The sequence below is a fragment of the Panthera uncia genome, chromosome F1, assembly GCF_023721935.1.
Source record: "Panthera uncia isolate 11264 chromosome F1, Puncia_PCG_1.0, whole genome shotgun sequence".
NCBI classification, from domain to species: domain Eukaryota; kingdom Metazoa; phylum Chordata; class Mammalia; order Carnivora; family Felidae; genus Panthera; species Panthera uncia.
Genome location: NC_064813.1, coordinates 27,178,246 through 27,200,504, shown reverse-complemented (window position 1 = coordinate 27,200,504; position 22,259 = coordinate 27,178,246). Strand labels below are relative to the sequence as shown.

Sequence of the window (22,259 nt, the reverse complement as noted above, 5' to 3'; positions counted from 1 at the left end):
TTGATTAATGGTCTAGAACTGTTGTCTTCAGAGCAGGATAGGCAAGGCAGTCTTGAGAGTACAAGAAGAAGGTTTTTCAATTTTGATTTTTCTCATCCCTTAAATTTTTTTTGGTAATTTTATAATGAATATAATTTATGCATAAGCAGTCTATAATTAATGGTTAACAATTAATGCAGATCTTGTTACCCAGAAGTACAAATACAATCTAGCTAATGAATATAGCTCTTATTACCCAGAAATGGGGTGCTGCTGTAACAAGTATCAAAAATGTGGAAGTGGCTTTAGAGCTGGGTAGTGATTAGAGGCAAGAAGAGTGTTGAGGTGCATGTGAGAAAAAGCCCACGTTGCCTTGCAGAGACTATTGGCAGGAATATGGATGTTAAAAATGATTCTGATGAAGTCTGATGAAGATGGAAGTTAGGAATTTGGTATTGGAAACTGGCAGAAAAGCAGTCCTTGTTATAAACTGGCAAAGAACTTGGCTGAACCGTGTTCTAGCTTTTTGTGGAAAGCAAAAGTTAAAAGAGATGAACGTGGATAGTTAGCGGAGGGAATTTCTAAGTAAGGTGTTGAAGGCATGGCCTGGTTTCTCCTTACTGCTTATAGTAAAATGTGAGAGGAGAGATAAATTGAAGGAATTGTTAAAAAAGGAACCAGAACTTGAAGATTTGGAAAATTCTCAGACTGTCCCTATTGTGAAAAATGAGAAAGCATGTTCTGGAGAGAACACCAAGGATGTGACTGGATAATCACTCCGTAAAGAGATTACCCCTGGATTTAAGCAGCCATCTCAGCAGAAGCCAGGAATAGAGATGGGATTATCCGAGTAGAGAGACTGCCAGTTAGGACTAAAGAGCACAGAGATGGGATGAAATATACGAAGGCTTTCAGAGTTCTGGGATTCTACCAGATGAGACGGTAGAGCTAGGTTGTAAACATGCCTTTTCCTTTAAAACGAGGAAAGAATGACCCTGAGGGTGATTCAGAGATCAGCAGGGCAGCCATTGCCACCACAGGCCCAGGCCATACAACCCACATGGCAAGGCTGTCTCCTCATTGGTTTGAGTATGGGGCCACCTCTTTGGTTTCATTTGTCCAGGCTGCCCTTGCTCTCAGCCTCAGGAGCAAACTGTTTCCAGTGGCCGAGGAGATGCTTCTGCCCACAGAGGTAAGAAGGCAAGGCCACCCCAGTGGGCTTGAGGGCAGAGCATCTGGCCAAAGAGGGTCATTCTTGAGCCTTAAGATCTAATGGAATTTGCTCCACTGGAGTCTTGGACTAGCCTGAGACCCATCACCCTTCTCTCTCATTTATCCCTTTTGGAATGGGATTGTCTATTTTATGCCTTTCCCACCATTGTATTTTGGAAGCACATAACTGGGTCTTGTATCAAAGGTCCGCAACTAAAAAGGAATTTTACCTCAGGATGAATCATACCTTGAGTCTCATGGATGCCTGATTTAGATGATATTTAGATGAGACTTTAGACTTGTAGTTGGTGTTGGAATGGGTTAAGACTCTGAGGGCTCTTCGGATGGGTGAGTGTATTTTGAGTGCAAGAAGGAATTAATTTGGGGGAACCAGAGGATGGGATGTTATGGACTGAACTGTATCCTCTCAAAATTCATATGTTGAAGTTCTAACTTCCAATGTGACTTTATTTGAAGATAGGGCCTTTAAGGAAGTAATTAAAGTTAAGTGAGGTCAGAAGAGTGGGCACTTATGTTCTGGTAAGAAGAAGACCCCAGGCATGCACATGCACAGAGAAAAGGCCTTGTGAGGACACAGAAGGCATCAACCTGCAAGTTAAGAAGAACGGTTTTATCAGAAACCAAGCCAGTTGGCACCTTGATCTTGGATTCCACCCTCCAGAACTGTGAGGAAATAAATTTCTGTTGTTTGTTTAAGCCAGCAGTCTGTGGTGTTCTATTATAGTAATCCAAGCAGACTAATGTAATAGTATTAAATATCAAGAGGCATGCTCATATTTTTATACTGATCGATGAATGTTTTTCAGAATGTTTTCGAAAATGTTTTATGGATTACTGAATTAAAGACTAACGAAATTCATTTTAGGATCAGACTTCATAATGACACCTTCCACATAAAGAGAGAAATAAAGGATAGAGGAAAACAATAAAGAGATTATTTGTTAAGTTCCTCCTGTAGGATGAATTTAACCCCTGCAAAATTTTATCTTAATAACAGTTGTTTGTGATTATAGTGGCGAAGACCGATTTATTTATTGAAAGTGTCCATGAGCCTCAGAAGGAGTAGATGTAACCATCTGTGACTTGTTTAATGTTGTTCTCAAGTGTTTGCCGTGGTTCCAGTACCTGTAAATGTAGAATTGTCAAGTGACTAATTTGAAATGTCTTGAACCATGACTTCTTGGTAGATTTAACTTGTTTAAACAATATAAAATTAAATTACTTGGACTTCTACTTCTGGCCACAATGGAGGAATAGGACCAGGTTTACCCTCCCTCCTAAAACAAGTATCAGACAAAACATGCGAAGTAAGTATTTTTACTTGAGTATCAGGCAGTGAATGCTGTCAATTCATGAGAGATGGAAAGCAGGTGAGAGGAGCACTGAGATTGTCTGGGCTTACTGCCTGAGGGGAGTCTCCTGGCTGCACATCATGAAGCCCAGCAGCCTTTCTGAATTGAAGAAGTAGAGTTAGGAGTGTGGAGAGACTAAGGCAACTAGAATTCACAGGACAACCAAGATCCAAAGAAACTAAACCCTATTGAAAACCAGTATGTAGAAGAAAACAGGAGAAAATACAGGTCACCTTTTATTTGGCAGTGATTTCTTAGATACGACACCATAAGTACAATCCATGAGAGAAAAAATGGATATACTTTATCAAAATTAAAAAACTGCTCTGTGAAAGACACTGTTAAGAGAATTAAAAAGATAAGCCACAGACTGTTAGAAATATTTGTAAATCACATGTTGGATAAAGGACTTAACATCCAGACTTATATAAAGGACTCTTAAAACTCAACAACAAGAAAATCAACAACCCTATTAAGCAGTGTGCATAAGATCTGAACAGACACTTCATTGAAGAAACTCTACAAATGGCAAATAGACTTAGGAAAGGTATTCAATATCATGTGTCACCAGGGAGTGGAAAATTAAAATCACAACAAGAATGTACACATGCCTTTTAGAATGGTTAAAATCCAAAAACCTGACAACAAAATGGTGCAAGGATGCAGAGCAACAGGAACTTCAATTCATTGCTGGTGAGAATGCCAAATGGTATGGCTATTTTGTAAGACATTTTCACAGTATCTTATAGTGACCCAGCAATCAATATGCCTAGGCAAGCATATTGAAAACTTAGGTCCTCACAAGAGCCTATACACTAATGTTCATAGCACCATTTTTCATAATTGCTAACAATTGGAAGATGTCTTATGAGGAGAATAAGCAAACTGGTGTAACACTATTTAGCAATTAAAAGGAACAGGCAACATCATGAATGAATTTTAAGTGAAGCAAAAGAAGCAAGCCCCAAAAGGCTACATATCATATGATTCCATTTATATGACATTCTGGAATAGGCAAAACTTTAGGGATGGAAAACAGATTAATGGTTCCCAGGTGTTAGATAGAAGAGGAAGTGGTTAACTACAAAGAGGTTGCATGGGAGAACTTTCAGTGTGAAGCAAATGTCATATAAGGGATGTCCTGTATGGTTCTTTTATTTATTGACTGATACTGGGCATTTGTCAAAACCCTAGAGCTGTATGTACATCACAAAGAGCAAACTTTAGTGTGTGCATACTAAATACACACACATCAACCAGGATGTTGGGGGATCTAGGATGGAATGCAGTCTGTGACTAATGAATCTAACTTTATTAGAAATGTATAGTATGACCACATTGAAGAGAGTGGAAGGAAAAGGAGCTGACCTAAGTAAATTTGGAAAACGGAATTTTTGAGTAGAAATTGTAAGCCTATTAAATATAAAAGGAACAGTATATAAAGTATATTCTGATTGGTAAATGAGCTTTTCATAGGGGTACAAGTTCACAGTTCTTTACATATGTATTAGGATTGAACGAATAAGTAAATGGACGTTGGATGATGGTAGGGGTCAAGTTTCTTCATGCTGGAAAAGGATGTTAGATACACAAGAAAAGAAGACTAGAATGAATCCTGTGGTGCTGGACTCAGTAACATCAGTGTGAATCTGTCTTTAGATGGGTGGATAGATACAAGAACAATTTGTGTGTGTGTGTGTGTGTGTGTGAGAGAGAGAGAGAGAGAGAGAGAGAGAGAGAGAGAGAGAGATTATGTGTGTACATGGGCTAGTATACAGGCATATATTACCTAGCTCTGTTCATTGACAGGGTGAAGAAACCATGACACTCTAGCAGTAACAAGAGTAACCAGTGCCCATAATTATGGTTTGTAGATATTGTCCAATAAAAGAAAGTAGAGCTCTTTGGAGAAATGAGACTGGTTCTAGGACTGGGCAGGGAAAATGCAAAATGAACCTGGAGCATCTTGTAGTACCAATAAGTAAGGGTGCCCAAAAACAGAAAGGAAGGGGAGTGCATGTCAGAGGCAAACAAGAACCAACCTAAAAAGAGCTGTTGTGTTTTAAGTTAAGCATGGAATTGATGAGTTCTAAAAAACTTTTAATTTGCATTTCTTTGCTAGCAATATTAAATGTTGTTTTTTTGTTTTTTTGTTTCTTTACTTAGTTTGGCCTTTTGTATTTTTGAAGGGTCTGATCATGACCATTTCTCATTTTTCTGTAGGAATCTTAGTAGTTTCCTAACTGGTTTGTAAGAGCTCTTTATATATAAAGTATATTACACTTTTGCCATATTTCTTGTACTAGTGTTTTTAGATAGTTTAGAGACTTTTTTCCTTGTTTGTAAGGTAAGTGAACTATTCCAGGCCTACAATTATTAGTGATCAGCTCTATGAATTTATGTTAGATCGTCCCATAAAGAGGCAGCAAGGGCTACTAAATTGAATACTTACTGAAAACTGTTACAATGATAAAATCCACTTGTTCTAAATTCTTTTAGATTCAACTTCTATTGCAACAGAATATTCACTGAAATTTGATGAATCTATGACAGAAGATGAAATAGAAGAAAAATCATTTCGATCTTTACTACCTTCTGAGAGCCATCGCAGATTTAACATGGAAAAGAAAAGAGGCCATCATGATGACTCTGATGATGAAACTTCTCCAGAAAAGACAACACTGTCTTCTGCTAAGGTATGCTTCAGTTTACCTGTGGAGATTACTTCATAAAGAGTTGTGGATGTGTTCTCTCGTAGATATGAGGGTACATTTTGTACTTGAATTCAGTTGTCATCTCCAGGAATGATTTTCCTAAGATAGCAATTTTATATTATACTTTTGCTATAGAATCTGGCTTTGCTTTCCTTACGAAGTACAACACAAGACTTATTATTCCTTGGAATGATATAGAAAGGCCTTCGAGGATCTGAGCCAGTGTTATGTCTCTAGCATTTCACTTGCTTTACTCTTACTTCATTCCATTTAAAAATTTATGTTTCTATCATTCTTCTTACTAAATCGTTAGCCTTGTGGGTAACAGGGACAATTCTTACCCTGCTTTATATCCCTGGGACAGTACCTGACTTACAGTAGTTGTTTGTTAAAATGTTATTGGTTGAATAAATTAGCAGATGAATGTTCTTCCCTCTTATGTGCCTTTTTTGAAGAATGTTCTCTGACATGGTCGGCAGCCTTTCTGTGTACATAGTTTATAAGTGCATGCCTCTTTTAACAGCGTTAATTAAGTTCCAGAGACTTAGATGATGATAAACTTGAAATAAAATCTTCACTTTAGGAGCTGAGCATGCCATTCTCAGGAGGACAAGATAGTTTTTCTAAGTTTACGATGGAGATGGTTCGACAGTATATGAAAGAAGAGGAAATGAGGGCAGCTCACCAGTCTTCACTCCTGCGTCTCCGTGAGAAGGCCTTGAAGGAGAAAACTAAGGCTGAATTAGCCTGGTTAGAGCATCAGAAAAAGTAAGTTGTTTCAGTGAATATAGTTTTCACTTTCTAATTTCTTCTTTCATTAAAAGAAAGTGCTTTGATTTTAAAGATGTTTTTGTTTCCACATTTAATTTGATCAACCCAGTTTCTCAACCTAGAAATATGGCAGTCGTCCCTAAATCCTGTTGCTTTTGAGACCTCCTACTCATAACATTTTCTTTGCATTTCTCTTTTATCACTTGACTGATTGTTATTTTATACTGAATTCCTTTACTGTGTTGTAAACTCCTTAAAGCAATTTTATCTTTAAAGGACCCGGTCTAGTGTTTGTATATTTATATGTGCAGTAAAATATTTACTTGGTGGGATGGCCATTGCTGCGTACAGCAGTTGTTTTCCACATTTGAAAATGTTAAATTAGTTTAGAGACTTTGCAGTGATCAAGAATTCTTGACATTAGATTAGAAATTTAATCTACTCTTTGTCTCACTGTGAAATATTTGCAGACATCTACGAGACAAAGGAGAAGATGATAAAATGCCCCCACTTCGGAAGAAACAGCGTGGTTTGCTTTTAAGGTTGCAGCAAGAGAAGGTATGTCAGGAAAAACACTGTTTAAGAGAATTTACAGCAAGTTATGTTGTGGGATCTATTATTTTGCCTAATCTCTTTTTCTTATTATTACTTTAAGTGAGATTTAGTTGATACGTACCACCGTTTTGCCTATGCTACTATAATTACAGAAATTGCTTGGTAGTCTGCTGTGTTTCTCTTAAATTAGGATTGTGTGTCAGTGCTAACTTAATACAATGTAGAGTCAAACCTGCCTTCATTTGTTAAATAGTCTTCTGAAATGCATATTTTAAAAATTAAGATATTTGTTGAGTCTATTTGGACTGATTTTTTGGTCTGTATTTTCCCAAATAGACTTTTAAGACATACTCATTACAAATTGACTAATATTTTGGCCCAGTGAATTCAGAAACACCTAGGATTTGAATCCTGGAGAGGTAGCATGGTATAGTGGTTAAGAATTCAAGCTCCAGAGTCTGATTGCCTGGGTTAAAATTCCAAATCTACCAATTATTAGTTTCATAACCTTGGACAAGTTACCTAACTTTCTCTGTGCCTCCGTTTCCTTATTTATAAACTGAGGATAATAATGGTAACATACTTTGTAGGGTTGTTGGGAGGAATAAATTAATACAAATAATAAACTTACAACAACAGATCATGGCGCAGTGTAAGTGCCAAAAAATGTTAACTGTTATTATCTGTGAAAAATGTGTTTCAGAGTGTCTGGTAAGTATTCAGTGGATTCTAGTTCTTTTCCCTTATTGACCTGTTGCAAGGTGCTAGCCACCATATTGGATCATCTGTGAACTTAATATTTAAGTTATATATTGGATTATTACTCAACTAGTTGCTTTTTTTTTAAGTTCACCCGGGAAACATCATTGATCATATGAACTTTAAAAATTTGATATTTTTTTAAAAAAAGAAGTTATGTCTTTTTAATACAGAAAAATTGGTGTCAGAATAACTTAAAATGCTTAGTTAAAATAAGGAAATAACTGTTTACAAGGTTACGGTAGCTTTCTGTTTATAAAGTAGAATAAAAGCTAGATTTCAAATATTTTCTCTCATTCTGTGGGGTTGTTTTCCCTTTTTTTTTTTTTTAATGTTTGTTTATTTTTGAGACAGAGTGCACAAGCGGGGGAGGGGCAGAGAGGGGATGACAGGATCCAAAGCGGGCCCTATGCTGATAGCAGCCAGCCTGATGTGGGGCTTGAACTCACAAACTGCAAGATCATGACCTCGGCTGAAGTTGGATGCTCAGCCAACTAAACCACCGAAGCGCTCCTTCACTTACTTAATAGTGTACTTTGGAGCCCACGTCTTTGGATTTTGATGAATCTAATGTTTTACTGCATGCCTGCTGATAGCACATTCAGTTTTTGTTAGTTTAAAAATCTACTTGTTTCACCTTCGTTTTTGAAAGATATTTTTACTAGGCATAGAATTATTTTCTTTCAGCACTTTAAAAGATATTGTCCATTGTCTACTAGTTTCTATTGTTTTTATGAAGAGGTCAGTTGTCTTAATGTTTTTTTTTTTTTTAATTACTTTTTTGAGTTTATTTATTTATTTTGAAAGAGAGAGAAAAGAGGGAAGGGGCAGGGAGAGAGAGAGAGAAAGAGAGAATCCCAAGCAGGCTCCTCATTGTCAGCCCAGAGCCCAACACAGGGCTCGATACCCTGAACCGTGAAATCATGACCTGAGCTGAGATCAAGAGTCAGCCACTTAGCCAGATGAGCCACCCAGGCGCCCTGTCTTAATGTTTTTTTTAAAGACTGCTTTAAACATTTTTAAAAATTTGTCTTATATTTTTTCATTAGTTTTCCTAAGATGTGCTTAGGTGTGGTTTCTTTTCTCTTTATACTGTTTATGATTTGGTGAGCTTCTTGAATTTGTTGTTTGTTGTATTTCAGTTTTTGAAGATTACCTCTTCACATGTTGCTTCTGCTCCCCCTCTCTCCCTCATTCTCTTCAGTCTCCAAGTAGAAATATGTTACACCTTTTGACCATTTACCACATCTCTCTTCTACTCTGTTTTTTTATATCACCCTCTTTAGAAACAATAAAATAAAAAAACACTATGCTTCAATTTGGAAAGTTTCTATTGATCTGTCTTTGAATTCATTAGTTATATCTTCTGTCCTGTTATGTGTTCTGTTAAATCAGCTGATGAGTTCTTCATGTGATTTTTCTTACTTCTGTAACATCTATTTTCTTCTTTTTTTTTAATAGATTTTACCTTTTCATCAGTTTTTCTACATTTTCCCACATTTTTTTGAACACGTTATTCATAGTCATTTTAACTTTCTTGTCTGCTAACTAGATTTTGGACGTATGTGCGTGTGTGTGTGTGTGTGTGTGTGTGTGCTACTGCTTTCTCTTTATATTTTCTATTATCATATGATTCTTTTTCTTTGCATGTCTAGTAAATTTTTATTCAATGCTGGAAAATGTGTAAGTAACTGCAAAGGCTCCTAATGATGTTATCTTCTCACAGAGAGGGCTTATTTTTCCCTCTGCCATGCAGTTAGAGTGCCCAACTATTCACCTTAATCCGTTCAGGGACTGAGCTGGGCTAGTGTTGGGTTGCAGAGTTAGTAGGCCTCAGTCTACTGGGCCTCTGCTTTTTCATTGACCCTAGGTTGTAACCCCTAGGCATCTCAGTGGAAAGTTAGGTAAACTTATTTTACCAGTATAAGAGACTGTGTTGAGAGGTTTCTGGCTCCTTAGTCTTCTGTCTATACTGCTTAAGAAAGGCAAATGCTTTGAAGGAGATACTGCATTCGAAGCCTCTTAAGTCTCTAGTTCTGTCACATCAGGTCTGTGTACCTGTGAGAGTGGTGACTGGTGTAACCGTTTTGAGAGCGGTTTCATTATATCTAGTTATATTGATAGCACATATAATCTAGGACTCAGCAGTTCTGTGTCTTGGTATAAATCCTAGAAATGCTTTCACATGTGTACAGAGGAAAATGGAAACAGCTTAATTTTTTCATGAAGAGAATGGATAAGATGAAGCATGTTCCTGCCAGAAAGTACAATACTGCAGGAAAACGAATGCATTACATCTCAGTAATGTTCAATAGAGATTTCTGAAATGACATTGATGTTCTATATCTGTGCTGTCTGATACAGTAGCTACTAGCCACGTGGAATTTTTAAGTATTTAAAACATGGCTAGTGCAACTGAGGAACTGAAATTTTAATATTATTTAATTTTAATTTAAATAGCTACATGTAACTGTGGCTACTATGTTGAATAGTGATAGCAGTAGATCTTTATCAAAAATCGTAATATTGGCTTTTATACAAAAGCAGGATGCAAAAGAATACATACAGTATGATACCATTCTTATAAATTTTTTAAGTCACGAATCAGAAATGTATGTTTTATGGACTCACTCCTGTACGTATGGACTCTTACATATACAAAAGTACATATAAAAATGATAAATTCCTGGGGAGGGAATGGGAGAAGGGATTGGGGTGTTCAGTTTTATCTATAATGATATATTTTTGAAACAGAAAGATTTGAAACATATATGGGCAAACTTTTCAATCCCAGTGGTTGGTGTTTGAGTGACAATTTTTTCTACATATCATGTTTATAGTACTTCATAATGTTTTTTAAGTAAATGTGCAAAAAATACTCTGAACCAACTGTCTACTCCTGGAAAGTTGCCCTACAGAAATAAAAATACCAGCTTGGAAAGACGTATGTACTAAGTTATTTATTACAGTTGTATCAATTTTAGTATATGTGCTGCTGAAGTAAGCATATTAGGGTTGTATCAGTAAGAATTATTTTGACTGGTAGTGAGATGGCTATAACCAATTTGGCCACATATCTTTGTACAACTGTATCCAAAAAAGAGAGAACATATTTTCCTATGTTATGTTCTTTTTTTTTTTTTGAGATAAAATTCACATAGCTTAGAATAACCATTTTAAAGAGTATTTCACTTATACCATTAACCATTTTAAAGTGAGCAGTTTGCTTGTACAACCTTATGGCTTATTCTGAAAAGAAGAGCAAACCTTTTCCTCCAAGAACCGCCTCCAGACAGTTTCTTCGCTCTTCTAGATTTGGATTGGGTGAATTTATATATTAATTGGTTCAGAAACCCAGGCCTAACCTGTAATAGCAGTTTTTCAAAATGTACTCTATGGAACTCTCAGGTCCCTGATACCCTTTCATGGATCAAGGAGGTCAAAACTATTTTCCCAAAAGTGGGATATGAATTCACCCTTTCCATGTGTTGACATTTGTGCTAAGTGGTACAAAAACAACGGTGTAAATCTGCTAGTGCCTTAGCACAAATCAGGGCAGTGGCACCAAACTGTCTAGTAATTGTCATAGTTTTCACCGCCTCACGCTTGAAGCTAAAAAAAAAAAAAAAAAGCTAGTTTCACTGGAGTATGTCTTCAGTAGTAAAAATTGCTAATTTTACTCAGTGTTGACATTTGAGTACTCGTCATTTTCCATACTCTGTGTGACAAAAATAGGAAGCCCAGAAGTAAGCACTTTTGTTAGATACCAAAAGACAGTGATTAACTCAAGGAAAGGTATTTGTGTAGTTGTTTGAATTGCAAGCTAAACTAGCTACTTTTTTTTTTTTTTTATGGAATATCATTTTTCCTTGAAAGAATTATTTAGAGGCAATCTGTTTATTCAGATTTGGGTATTTGACAGTCATTTTCTCAAAAATGAACAAAGTGTGCCTGTCACTTTAGAGAAAGCAGCAGTGACAGTATTTGTTGGCGATGACAAAATTCAGACTTTCAAGTAGAAGTCATTATTTTGGGGGCAACTGGGTGGCTCAGTCAGTGAAGTGTCCCACTTTGGCTCAGGTCATGATCTTGTAGTTTGTGAGTTCGAGCGCCACGTTGGGCTTTGGGCTGATAGCTCAGAGCCTAGAGTCTATTTCAGATTCTGTGTCTCCCTGTCTCTCTGCCCCTCCCTGTTCTCACTCTGCCTCTCTCTCAAAAATAAACAAACATTAAAAAAAATTTAAGAAAAAAAAGAAGTTATTATTTTGGACAATTTCTATCCACCACCTAATACTAAAGAACTTTTGAGATCTGTGGTGATAAGAAAGAATGTGATTTTTTGATACCGTATAATGAAATGCGTCAACATTAGGAAGATCTGCATAACTGATTGAACCGACATTTTCCAAATGACCAATGCATGATGTTAAAAAAAAAAAAAAAGCCAGACGATTAAAGAGATTTGGAAAAATCTAAATACTACTCTTCTCACAATTTTTTTTTTTTTTTGGAAAATATAGTTATTTTCTTTAAAATGCATAGTGTTATTGTATGTTCACGAGAGAGCAAGAGTAAACAAGGGCAAGTAATGTCTTAGTATTATGAAGAGAGTTTGACCCTGAGAGTCCCCTGAAAGGACCTTGGGAACCCTCTAGAGTCCATGGACCTTAGTTCAAGAACTTCAGCTCCAGAGAAATCCGTACATGTGCCCAAGGAGACAGACAATGTAAGCCTCTTCATTGTAGCATTGTTGTAATAGTAAACAACAACTTTATCCAAACATAGAGGTAATGGACACATGAAATATTATATGCCTCCAGTGTTATGCAGCATTTAGGTATAAGTCAACACAGAGAGCTATCAAAAGTAATGACTAGCAAATAAAGCAAGATTGAAAATATGAATATGTGATATTATTTCTAAAATATTTAAAAACATAAACCAAACAATGTAATGTTTTTTGCAGGTAAGTGTAAATATTTGTGGAAGAATTTTAAAAGAATGTGTTGGAAGGATATATACCATGGTAGTGATTACCTGTAAGGACTTAGGGCAGAGGACATACACTGATTTTATCTGTAATGTTTTATTGCTTCACAAAATAAAGACTGTGATAAAATATGATAGAATATTAACAGTTATTAATATGAGATTTTAGAAATTAGATATTTTTATGCACTTTTCTACATGTTCAGTGTTTCCAAAAATCAAATATGATTAAAAGAAATTATAAATTGCAAATTATTCTTGTCTTTATTATGTGACAGGAACACAGATGAAAACACATTTATGATAAAACCATGACAGTCTCTTAAATTTTAACTATTATTAACAGTGAAGTGAATCACCTTTTGCCCACTTTTTAAATGGCCAACAGAAAACTTAATACCATGGTTGGAGAGTTTGGTGCAATGAAGTCTTAACTGTTTCTGGTGGCAATTTAAGTAGAGACAGTTCTTTTTTGAAAGCAATCTTTAAATGATTTTGAGGGCCGTAATATGATTCATCCTCTCTGACTTGTTTCTCCTACCCTTTGGAATCTCTCCATAAATCCATAGTATGAAACGGTTATGGCATGAAAGCATTCTTTGGGATGATAAAAAAATTACAAGCGGCCCGAGTTTAGCAGTAGAATAATGGTTCCATTAACTACTTTATCTGTTATGCAACTATTAAACAAGTGTAAAGACCGAGTGGCACTATGGAAAAATGTGGAGGGTATCTTACGTTTAAAAGGGGGACAGGAGGGTGCCTGGGTGGCTCAGTCGGTTAAGCATCTGACTTTGGCTCAGGTCATGATCTCACAGTTCGTGAGTTTGAGCCCTGCGTTGGGCTGTGTGCTGACAGCTGAGAGCCTGGAGCTTGCTTTGGATTCTAGGTCTCCCTCTTTCTCTGCCCCTCCTTTGCTCATGCTCCATCTCTCTCTTTCTCTCTCTCTCTCTCTCCTCTCTTTCTCTTTCTCTCTCTCTCCCACAAATAAATATTTTTAAAAAATTAAAAGGAGGACAGGAAATTATTTGTCTGTTGTAGTAATAGTTATTTAAAATTAAGGGATAATGTTAAATTATTTTAGCATGATATGGGGTTATCTGACTCTTTTTTTTTTCCTCCTTCACGATTTAAAATTTTTTCAATATTATTACTTTTATCTTGAAATACTGTATGTTTTTATTTTTGATATATGTGATGATTGGGCTTTCTTAAAATATTACTGTGGACTTGTGTCCTCCAAATCTCAATCCCTCTCCTAACTCTTTAAACCTTAGGCAGAAATTAAACGTCTTCAAGAAGCCAATAAGGCAGCTCGAAAGGAAAGACAACTAATTCTTAAACAGCAGGAGGAGATAGAGAGGATCCGACAGACCACCATGAAATTACAGGAGAAGCTGAAGTCAGCAGGAGAGAATAAATTGGTAAATTACATAAAATTACTATTTGTTTTCTGTCTCATGTTGCTTGCTAATAATCCCTAACCCTGCCTCAGTTTCTCATATGATGGACATGTTCCTTCTAGCACTGTGATACCATAAGGTACTAGAATAAAGTTCTATGTCTGTGCCCTTATATATAATGACAGTTTTAATTTTTTTCCCATGGAGTATTCAAGTTTTGAAAGGGACACATGGTTCATATAATAGTTGAAAAATGTTTTCCATTCATAAACTCAGTTTGAACAGAGTACCTTGCTTTTGCTTATCAATCCAAATATATTCCTCAGAATTAATGAGAGAGATTATTTTTGCTCATTTTACTTATGTTAGCTATCCTATGTTAATACAATGATACAGGAGTGAAAGGAGGTATTCAGACAAAAGCAAAATGTGGATCTATTCTGAGATACTGTGAGATGTCGATATAGTGTTGGAGAACCCAGACTTATAGCTGTATAAATAGTTATATATTTTATATATTTATATTTATATATATGTTTTATGTATATATAAACAGTTATATAGTTTATAAATAGTTAAATAAAGTCTCTCGTATTTTCTGCTTTGATTTTTAAAATACACCTTAAATTTTGAAACAATTTCAAATTTATAGAAAATTTCAAACACGGTACAAAGAACTCTGTCTTCCTGAGTTGAAAGTATGACAGTTCTCCAGCTGTCACAATAATGTGCTTTATATCAAAAGGTAAGTTCAGAATCGCATATTGCATTAAGTTCTCATGTCTATGTTGTCTCCTTAGTCTGGAAAAGTTCCTTGACTCTTATAACCTTCACACTTTGGAAGATCACATGCCAGTTATTTTGTAGCATGTTTCTCAACTTGGATTTGTCTGATACTTCCTCATAATTAGGTTCAGGTTGTGCATCTTTGGCTGGAATATCACAGACATGATGCTGTGTTCTCCTTGCATTCAGTTGGTGTCTGATATTGATTTATCCCATTACTGATGATGTTGACTTGACTTGATCACTTGATTAAGGTGGTGGCTATCAGACTCTACTAAAAAGTTACTTTCTTTCTCGTTATAGTTAATAAATACTTTGCATGAGTTATTTTTTAATTTTTATTAAATATATTTAAAAAAAATTTTTTAATGTTTATTTTTGAGAGAGAGAGAGACTCACACACAGAGTCTGAAGCAGGCTCCAGGCTCTGAGCTGTCAGCCCAGAGCCCGATGTGGGGCCTGAACTCAGAAACTGTGAGATCATTACCTGAGCCGAGGTTGGCACTCAACCAACTGAGCCACCCGGGCTCCCCTGCATGAGTTACTTTGAGACTACATAAATTCTTGTTTTTCATTAAACTTACTATTTTATTTATATCAATATGGACTGACAGATTCCTACTTTACTCAAAGATGAATCTGTTACTGTCATTTGTTTTGATGCTCACTTTGCCCCAAATCAGACTATTTCAAGTTTCTTTTCCAGTTTCTGTGTCCTTTTGACATGTCCCAGTCAGTCTTTGAGCACTTCCATGTTTCCTGCAACAAGATGTCTCTAGGTCATTTTGTACCTTCCGTGCCCCAGACTTGGAATCAGCTGTTTGTCCAAGGAGGAAAGTTCTTTAAAAACCAGTAGGCATGCTCATTGCTATTCAGGTTTTGGCCTCCTAAAAGCAAGAAATCTAGAGAATATATAGTTTTATGTAGATATAATAAAAATATACATTTTACATGTATATTTCTGTATGTACATATACATGTTATATATATATGTATATATACATATGTATACGTACATATATATATATATATATATATACACACACACATATATATACATAATGAGTTCATGCTGATTCTTCAATTTCTAATCCAGCACCATAAGGTTCCCTTCTAGTTTTCTCTTTTCTGAAACTTCCTTCTCTGACAGACAGCTGGTTAACATTTTCCTTAATATAGATAATTATTTGATCATTCTTCTGTGTAACCCGTCTCCATAACCTCCACCCCTTTTCTCATGTGGATAGCCTTCTCGCCGCCCCTGGAATCTGACTCCCAAGTCAAGCTGTTCCCCCCCGCCCCCCATCTCCTTGCCCTTTCTCTGTTCTCTTCTTACCCTCTTTGCACTCTGTTCTCTGTGGGAATGCCACCTCACTCTGTTTGGGCTTGTGACATGCCACGTAGGACTGCTTACATGTGGACATCCGCATTGTTCCACTTGGGCTCGGACTTGGCACACAGGCCACCCTCCTGTGTTAGAGGCCCTCTTCATCTCGCTCCATTCAGCACGCCTTATTCTGCTGTGTGTATTGTTCACAGAACAGAAACAGCCATGATTGTCCCTATTCATCTTCCTGAAAAGTTATGAACATAAATGAGTATTTGTGGGAAAGACTTACTTAAGCATATAAAGTTATTTTTTGTTCATGAGAAATAACGTATCAAGCTAATAGCTCTAGGGACGCCTGGACGGCTCAATCCGTTGAGCATCCAACTCTTGATTTTGGTTCAGGTCATGATCTCAGGGTTTGTGGGATCAAGTTCCTCGTTGAAATCTACACTCACAGCACAGAGGCTGCTTGGAATTCTCTCTCTTTCCCTCTCTCTCTGGCCCTCCCCCACTTGCTCATGCACTCTCTCTCTCTCTCTCTCTCCCCCTCTCAGAATAAATACACTTTTTTAAAAAAGCCCAATTGTTCTAAATCCTTTCATTGTAATTTTTAAGTTGAGAAAATACTGCTTTTTTCGTTAGAAATGAAAAGAAAAAAGATCCATCCCTCACTATTATTAAAATTAATTATGTGTTCCCTTCTTTCTTTTTTAAAAAAGTTTTTTAGTGTTTGTTTATTTTTGAGAGAGAGACAGAGTGTAAGTGGGGGAGAGGCAGAGAGAGAGGGAGGCACACAATCTGAAGCTCACACAATCTGAGCTGTCAGCACAGAGCCCGACACGGGCTTGAACTCACAAACTGCAAGATCATGACCTGAGCTGAAGTCGGACGCTCAACCGACTGAGCCACCCAGGCGCCCTGCTCTTCTTTTGTCTGTACGTATAAATGTTACAGTGTCTGTAGTTTTGTATTTCTTTTGAGTGGTTCAATTTAAAAGAAATTAGGACAGGGGCGCCTAGGTGGCTCAGTTGGTTAAATGTCTGACTTCGGCTCAGGTCATGATCTTGCCGTTCATGGGTTTGAGCCCTGGGTCAGGCTCTGTGCTGACAGCTCAGAGCCTGGAGCCTGCTTCTGATTCTGTGTGTGTCTCTCTCTCAGCATTACCCACCCCCCCCGCCCTCCCCTCCCTCCACCGCCCCACCCCATTCATGCTCTGTCTCTGTCTCTGTCAAAAATAAACATTAAAAAATTAAAAAATAAATAAATAAAAGAAATTAGGACAGGTACTAGTTTGCTAGCAACAGAAGATTTTGGATTTTTTTCACATCTTATAAGAAATTATTACACTTTGTGATTATAAATATATGTAAGATATACATAACAAAATCTGTATTTTAGCCATTTTCAAATATGTGATATAATCTTGTCTTTTAAGTAATTCCTTTATTTCTACTTTTTTATAAATATGATTTTGATAAACATAATTTTGAAATAACAGTGTTTAAGATCACTTTGAGATCTTAAATTCCAGTAAAATTGTAAAACTTTGCCCTCCTTTGTTTACAGGACTCTCATAGTGACGATGATACAAAGGATAATAAGGCAACCAGTCCTGGTCCAACTGACTTGGAGACCCGCAGTCCTTCCCCCATTTCAATCTCCAGCAGTGAAACTAGCAGCATTATGCAGAAACTGAAAAAAATGAGAAGCCGCATGGATGAAAAGTAATTCATTTTTATAAATATCTCCTGTTCACATTGAAAATGATAGCAACAAATATCTTTAATGTACTTCATTAGATTAGGTTGATAAAACATAATATTTTATGAATTCAGTAGCATTTTAGCAGAATTATTAAATCAACCTAGAAGTCCGTTGACTATAGATCTTATTATAAAACAAATTTTCTTGTTTTTAATACAGTCAGATTTCTTATTTTAAAAACCAGCATAGTGGGGCACCTGGGTGGCTCAGTCGGTTGAGCGTCCGACTTCGGCTCAGGTCATGATCTCGTGGTCTGTGAGTGTGAGCCCCACGTCGGGCTCTGGGCTGACAGCTCAGAGCCTGGAGCCTGTTTCAGGTTCTGTGTCTCCCTCTCTCTCTGCCCCTCCCCTGCTCATGCTCCGTCTCTCTCTCTGTCAAAAATAAATAAACATTGAAAAAGAATATAAAAAAATAATAAAAACCAGCATAGTGATTGCACATATACCCATGACAATGTTTCCATCTTTCTTTCATTGAAAGCTAAAAGTAAGTGGGAAATTTATACTTCTCTGAAATCGGTGGATATTGTCTACTGACTTAGGGAAGCAGTTAATGGTGTATCCTGAGATCTCATGCTGTGGCTCGCTGACCACTCCGGGCTTAGGTCAGATAGAAATTTTAACCTGTGAGTAGGTGTGGATTGTTCAGTTGAAACCAGAAAAACTGAAATTCTCCTGGGATGTTGAATGCTTTGGCAGTCTACCATTCTTCTCAAACATTACTAAGTATTATTTTTTTAGAAGCTTTTTTAAAGAATGCTACCTCTACTTAAATGTAGCTCAGTTGTGTGTTGACATTGACCATATGAAGTTACATGTACGTGAGAGTCTACTCTTCTGGGTGTAATTAAATATGCTTGTCAAGTTGCTGTTTGTGGACTCTATCCTTGACTTTATAACCATTTCTTCCTTCTTTAAATACGAAAGACAGACCCATTAAAACGTTTGACCTTTATTTTATTTTGTTAACAGTTTGAACCACAGATTGAACTTAAGTTGTATTGATATCTTTTGTCAGTGTACCACACATCACCAAATTTAATAATGCTCTGTATTTATATGTGACATCAACCTATGAGTTAATTAGCTTTTGAATAGTCAGACAGTTGTAAATCAAACCTGATTACCATAGGTGTAGTGTTATATGTTGGCACCTATTGCTTAGTTAAATTGTATTTCATAACTTTAAAATACCTAAGTTGGTTATGAAGATAAGTTTAAAAAATAAATACAGATTTTTAAAATAAATAAAAAGAGGTGAAACCAAATATTTACAAATGTGTAAGTATTCCTTTTGGATAATTCCATGGGATAGACTAAATAAGGCTTTTTTAAAAATATAGGAATTTATTGAAATGTAGACTAAAGATGCTTTCTTTCTTTCTTTCCTAATAAAATTTCCCAAAGCCTGTATAGGCATACTGTTTTACTTCAGACATTTTTGAATTCAGAATTATCAGTCTCGTGAATTTTTATATTATAGCTGACCTGACATTTTATATATACCTCCAAATGTCTTTGGTAAATGTTGGAGGAAAGACAGCTTCAGGAATAATTTCTTCATTGATCCCTTGCTCATCTATATTAGTAAGATACTCATTGCTGGTCTTTATGAATAATATTCTGATAATTTTGATCACCTAGAAGAAGAAACTGCTAATCCTAGTCTCTTTATGAGATGAGTTAGTTCATGTAAGTGCTCATTTCAGATTTGGTTAAAGCTTTAAAAATTCTAAATAACAAATTCAAGGTTGAACTTATTGATTTTGTTCCAAGTTTTGTTAATTATTTTCTCAGAATCCAAAATATTAAACACATAGAAGTTTTGTATTATTGTTCTACCTTTGTCAATTGCTGCAGGAACCATTTGAGAAATTCAAAGAAATAGGCCTCGAAGGATTCAGTGACTTGATGTGTGTTTGAAGCAGTGTAGTTGTGTTTGTGGGTAGGATGAGGTAAGGACAGCGGTGGCAAAGGAATTAGTTTTAATGTTTAGTGATGGTGCCGAAATTTGAGGATGAACTGGAGTATTTTTCAAAAATAGCGATGCCCTATAAAGGAAGGTTATTGTTATGCAATGCTTTTTGATCTCTAGAACAAAATAATGTGAAAACTCGTTTTTATATACCATCCAGATCACCAGAACTTTATCATGAGATCTCTTTTAACAATATTGAGCCACCCAGGCACCCCAACAATATTGGAATGTCAGTAGAAATGCCATTAAATTGAATGAGTTCATTTTACAGTCAACAAAATCATTTGAGCCTTTGCTGCTAGGCACTATTATTTGTTCTGTAGATTTGCAAAGGCAGTCTCCCAAGAGATTACTATTTTATTGATATAAAACACCTGTCAAAAAGTATTCCTCCCTCAGTAAGTTTAGCTAACTATTGAGAAGAACTTTTTCACTATATACTGTTGCTTATTGTTAACCCTCTGAACTCTGATTCTATGACAGATATTTCTCTAAAGCAATCAAACTGTTCTCGGCTATCGTGAAAGATTTCCTTCTTTAATGTGTCATTGAGACAGCAATGCCTTTGTTAAAACTTGTATGTCTAATTTATGGCTTTTTCCGACCTTTTTATTGATCTGACATTAGGTAAATAATTTCCATTTCTCAGTGTAGTGAAAAGCAAAAGAAATTTAAGTTGTGAAAAAGATTTGTAATAATATATGTTTCAGGAGCCACAGAGTGAATAGCCCTCAGTCTTTTTGGTACTGTTGCAAGTGAAATCTGGGTTTTGGTTATCATTGTGAGGGGCATTGTTTATAATATAAGTGCATTGCCTGTAATCCTGAAACATATTCATGAAGAAAACACAATGCAGTTGACTTCTTCTGTTAATTTGCCAATTCCATTTCAGGGAAATTTTTTACTGAGCAAATAGAACAGAAAGAATGGGTTTATCTTCAAGTGTTAAAATAGGATACAGTGCATTTTCTCTTTCATTTAATAGCCACTATTCTTTTATATTATTTACTAAATATATACTTAGTCTTAGCAATTATTTATTGGGGAATGTATGAGTGTGCTAGGTCTGAGAGATACGAAGGTAAATCAAACAGAAACCTTGACCTTAAAGAGTATATGGTCTAGGTGGAAAAAACAAATGTTGGTTCCTTTAGAGAAGTGTATATAAATTAATTGCTCAGAAATTCAGAGGAAGAAATTTCTACTGAAAAAATATATCAAAGCAATTTTCATGGGTGAGTGTTCTGAGTTAAGTATACTTTTGAATAAGTAAGTACTTTAATAGCATAAGAAGAAGCAAAAAATATCCCACCAACATATAGTTATATTTTGGTTTGATCATTGCAGACCAAGTTAGCATGGAAAAATGAAGTCAGAACTTCTGAAACATTCATTTTAAATATTTTAAAATATTCCCAGTTAGCTTAGAAACCATTAAAGGAGCAAATTAACTTACTTGGTTTTAAATAATCATAAAATTAAACAGATAAATATTGTATGACATAGATGTGTCTAAAAATATTTGTGGTAGTGTCTGATAAATATTAAAATCTTCACCATTAATCTACTGAGTTAAAAAGTTAAGGATTTGCGGGGCACCTGGGTGGCTCAGTGGGTTAAGCGTCTGACTTCGGCTCAGGTCATGATCTCATGGTTTGTGAGTTTGAGCCCCACGTCGGGCTCTGTGCTGACAGCTCAGGGCCTGGAGCCTGCTTTAGATTGTGTGTCTCCCTCTCTCTCTGCCCCTCCCCTGTTCGCACTTTGTCTCTCTCTCTCTCTCTCAAAAATAAATAAACATTAATTTTTTTAAAAAAAATTAAAAAAAATAAAAAAAATTAAGGATTTACAAGGGAAGACTTTTGATATTCCATTAAAGAAGACATTTTCATTAGAATTTTAAAAAGTGTGTTGGGGCGCCTGGGTGACTCGGTCCGTTAAGCGTCCGACTTCGGCTCAGGTCATGATCTCATGGTCCGTGAGTTCGAGCCCCGCGTCGGGCTCTGTGCTAACAGCTCAGAGCCTGGAGCCTGTTTCAGATTCTGTGTCTCCCTCTCTCTCTGCCCCTCCCCTGTTCATGCTCTGTCTCTCTCTGTCTCAAAAATAAATAAACGTTAAAAAAATAAAAAATTTAAAAAAAGTGTGTTAAATATCATTGCCTTAAATTAGAAATAGAATTTTCTTGGAGAAGGTTCTAGACTGAATGAATCCTGATAGTCTGATAATTTTCTTTACTTTCTAGGTTAGGAATAATATACCTGCATTTTGTTTATTTAAGTATATGCAAATTATTAGGCACTTTTAAGTAATAGAATAAATTTTGCTTAAGAAAAAATACAAGACTTCCTTTTCTTTTGTCAGTACTATCCATATCCTCATATTCCTCATATCATTAAAAATGCTTCCTCTCTCTCTGCCCCTCCCCTGTTCATGCTCTGTCTCTCTCTGTCTCAAAAATAAATAAATGTTTAAAAAAATAATAATAAAAAAATAAAAAAAAAAGGGGCGCCTGGGTGGCTCAGTCGGTTAAGCGTCCGACTTCAATTCAGGTCATGATCTTGCGGTCCGTGAGTTCGAGCCCTGCGTCAGGCTCTGGGCTGACAGCTCAGAGCCTGGAGCCTGCTTCCCATTCTGTGTCTCCCTCTCTGTC

At 36.1% G+C, this 22,259-nt stretch overlaps 1 protein-coding gene across 2 annotated transcripts in view; it reads left to right on the top strand.

Annotated features, from left to right (window-relative positions):
* Positions 1–22,259, top strand: part of CEP350 (centrosomal protein 350) — a 151,557-nt gene that overhangs the window by 83,601 nt on the left and 45,697 nt on the right. For both annotated transcript variants that reach the window (XM_049634147.1, XM_049634146.1), the window contains exons 23-27: positions 5,064–5,260; positions 5,862–6,046; positions 6,520–6,607; positions 13,630–13,776; positions 17,438–17,595. In XM_049634147.1, the coding sequence (XP_049490104.1) occupies positions 5,064–5,260; positions 5,862–6,046; positions 6,520–6,607; positions 13,630–13,776; positions 17,438–17,595 (775 nt within the window). The remainder of the gene's footprint in view (positions 1–5,063; positions 5,261–5,861; positions 6,047–6,519; positions 6,608–13,629; positions 13,777–17,437; positions 17,596–22,259) is intronic.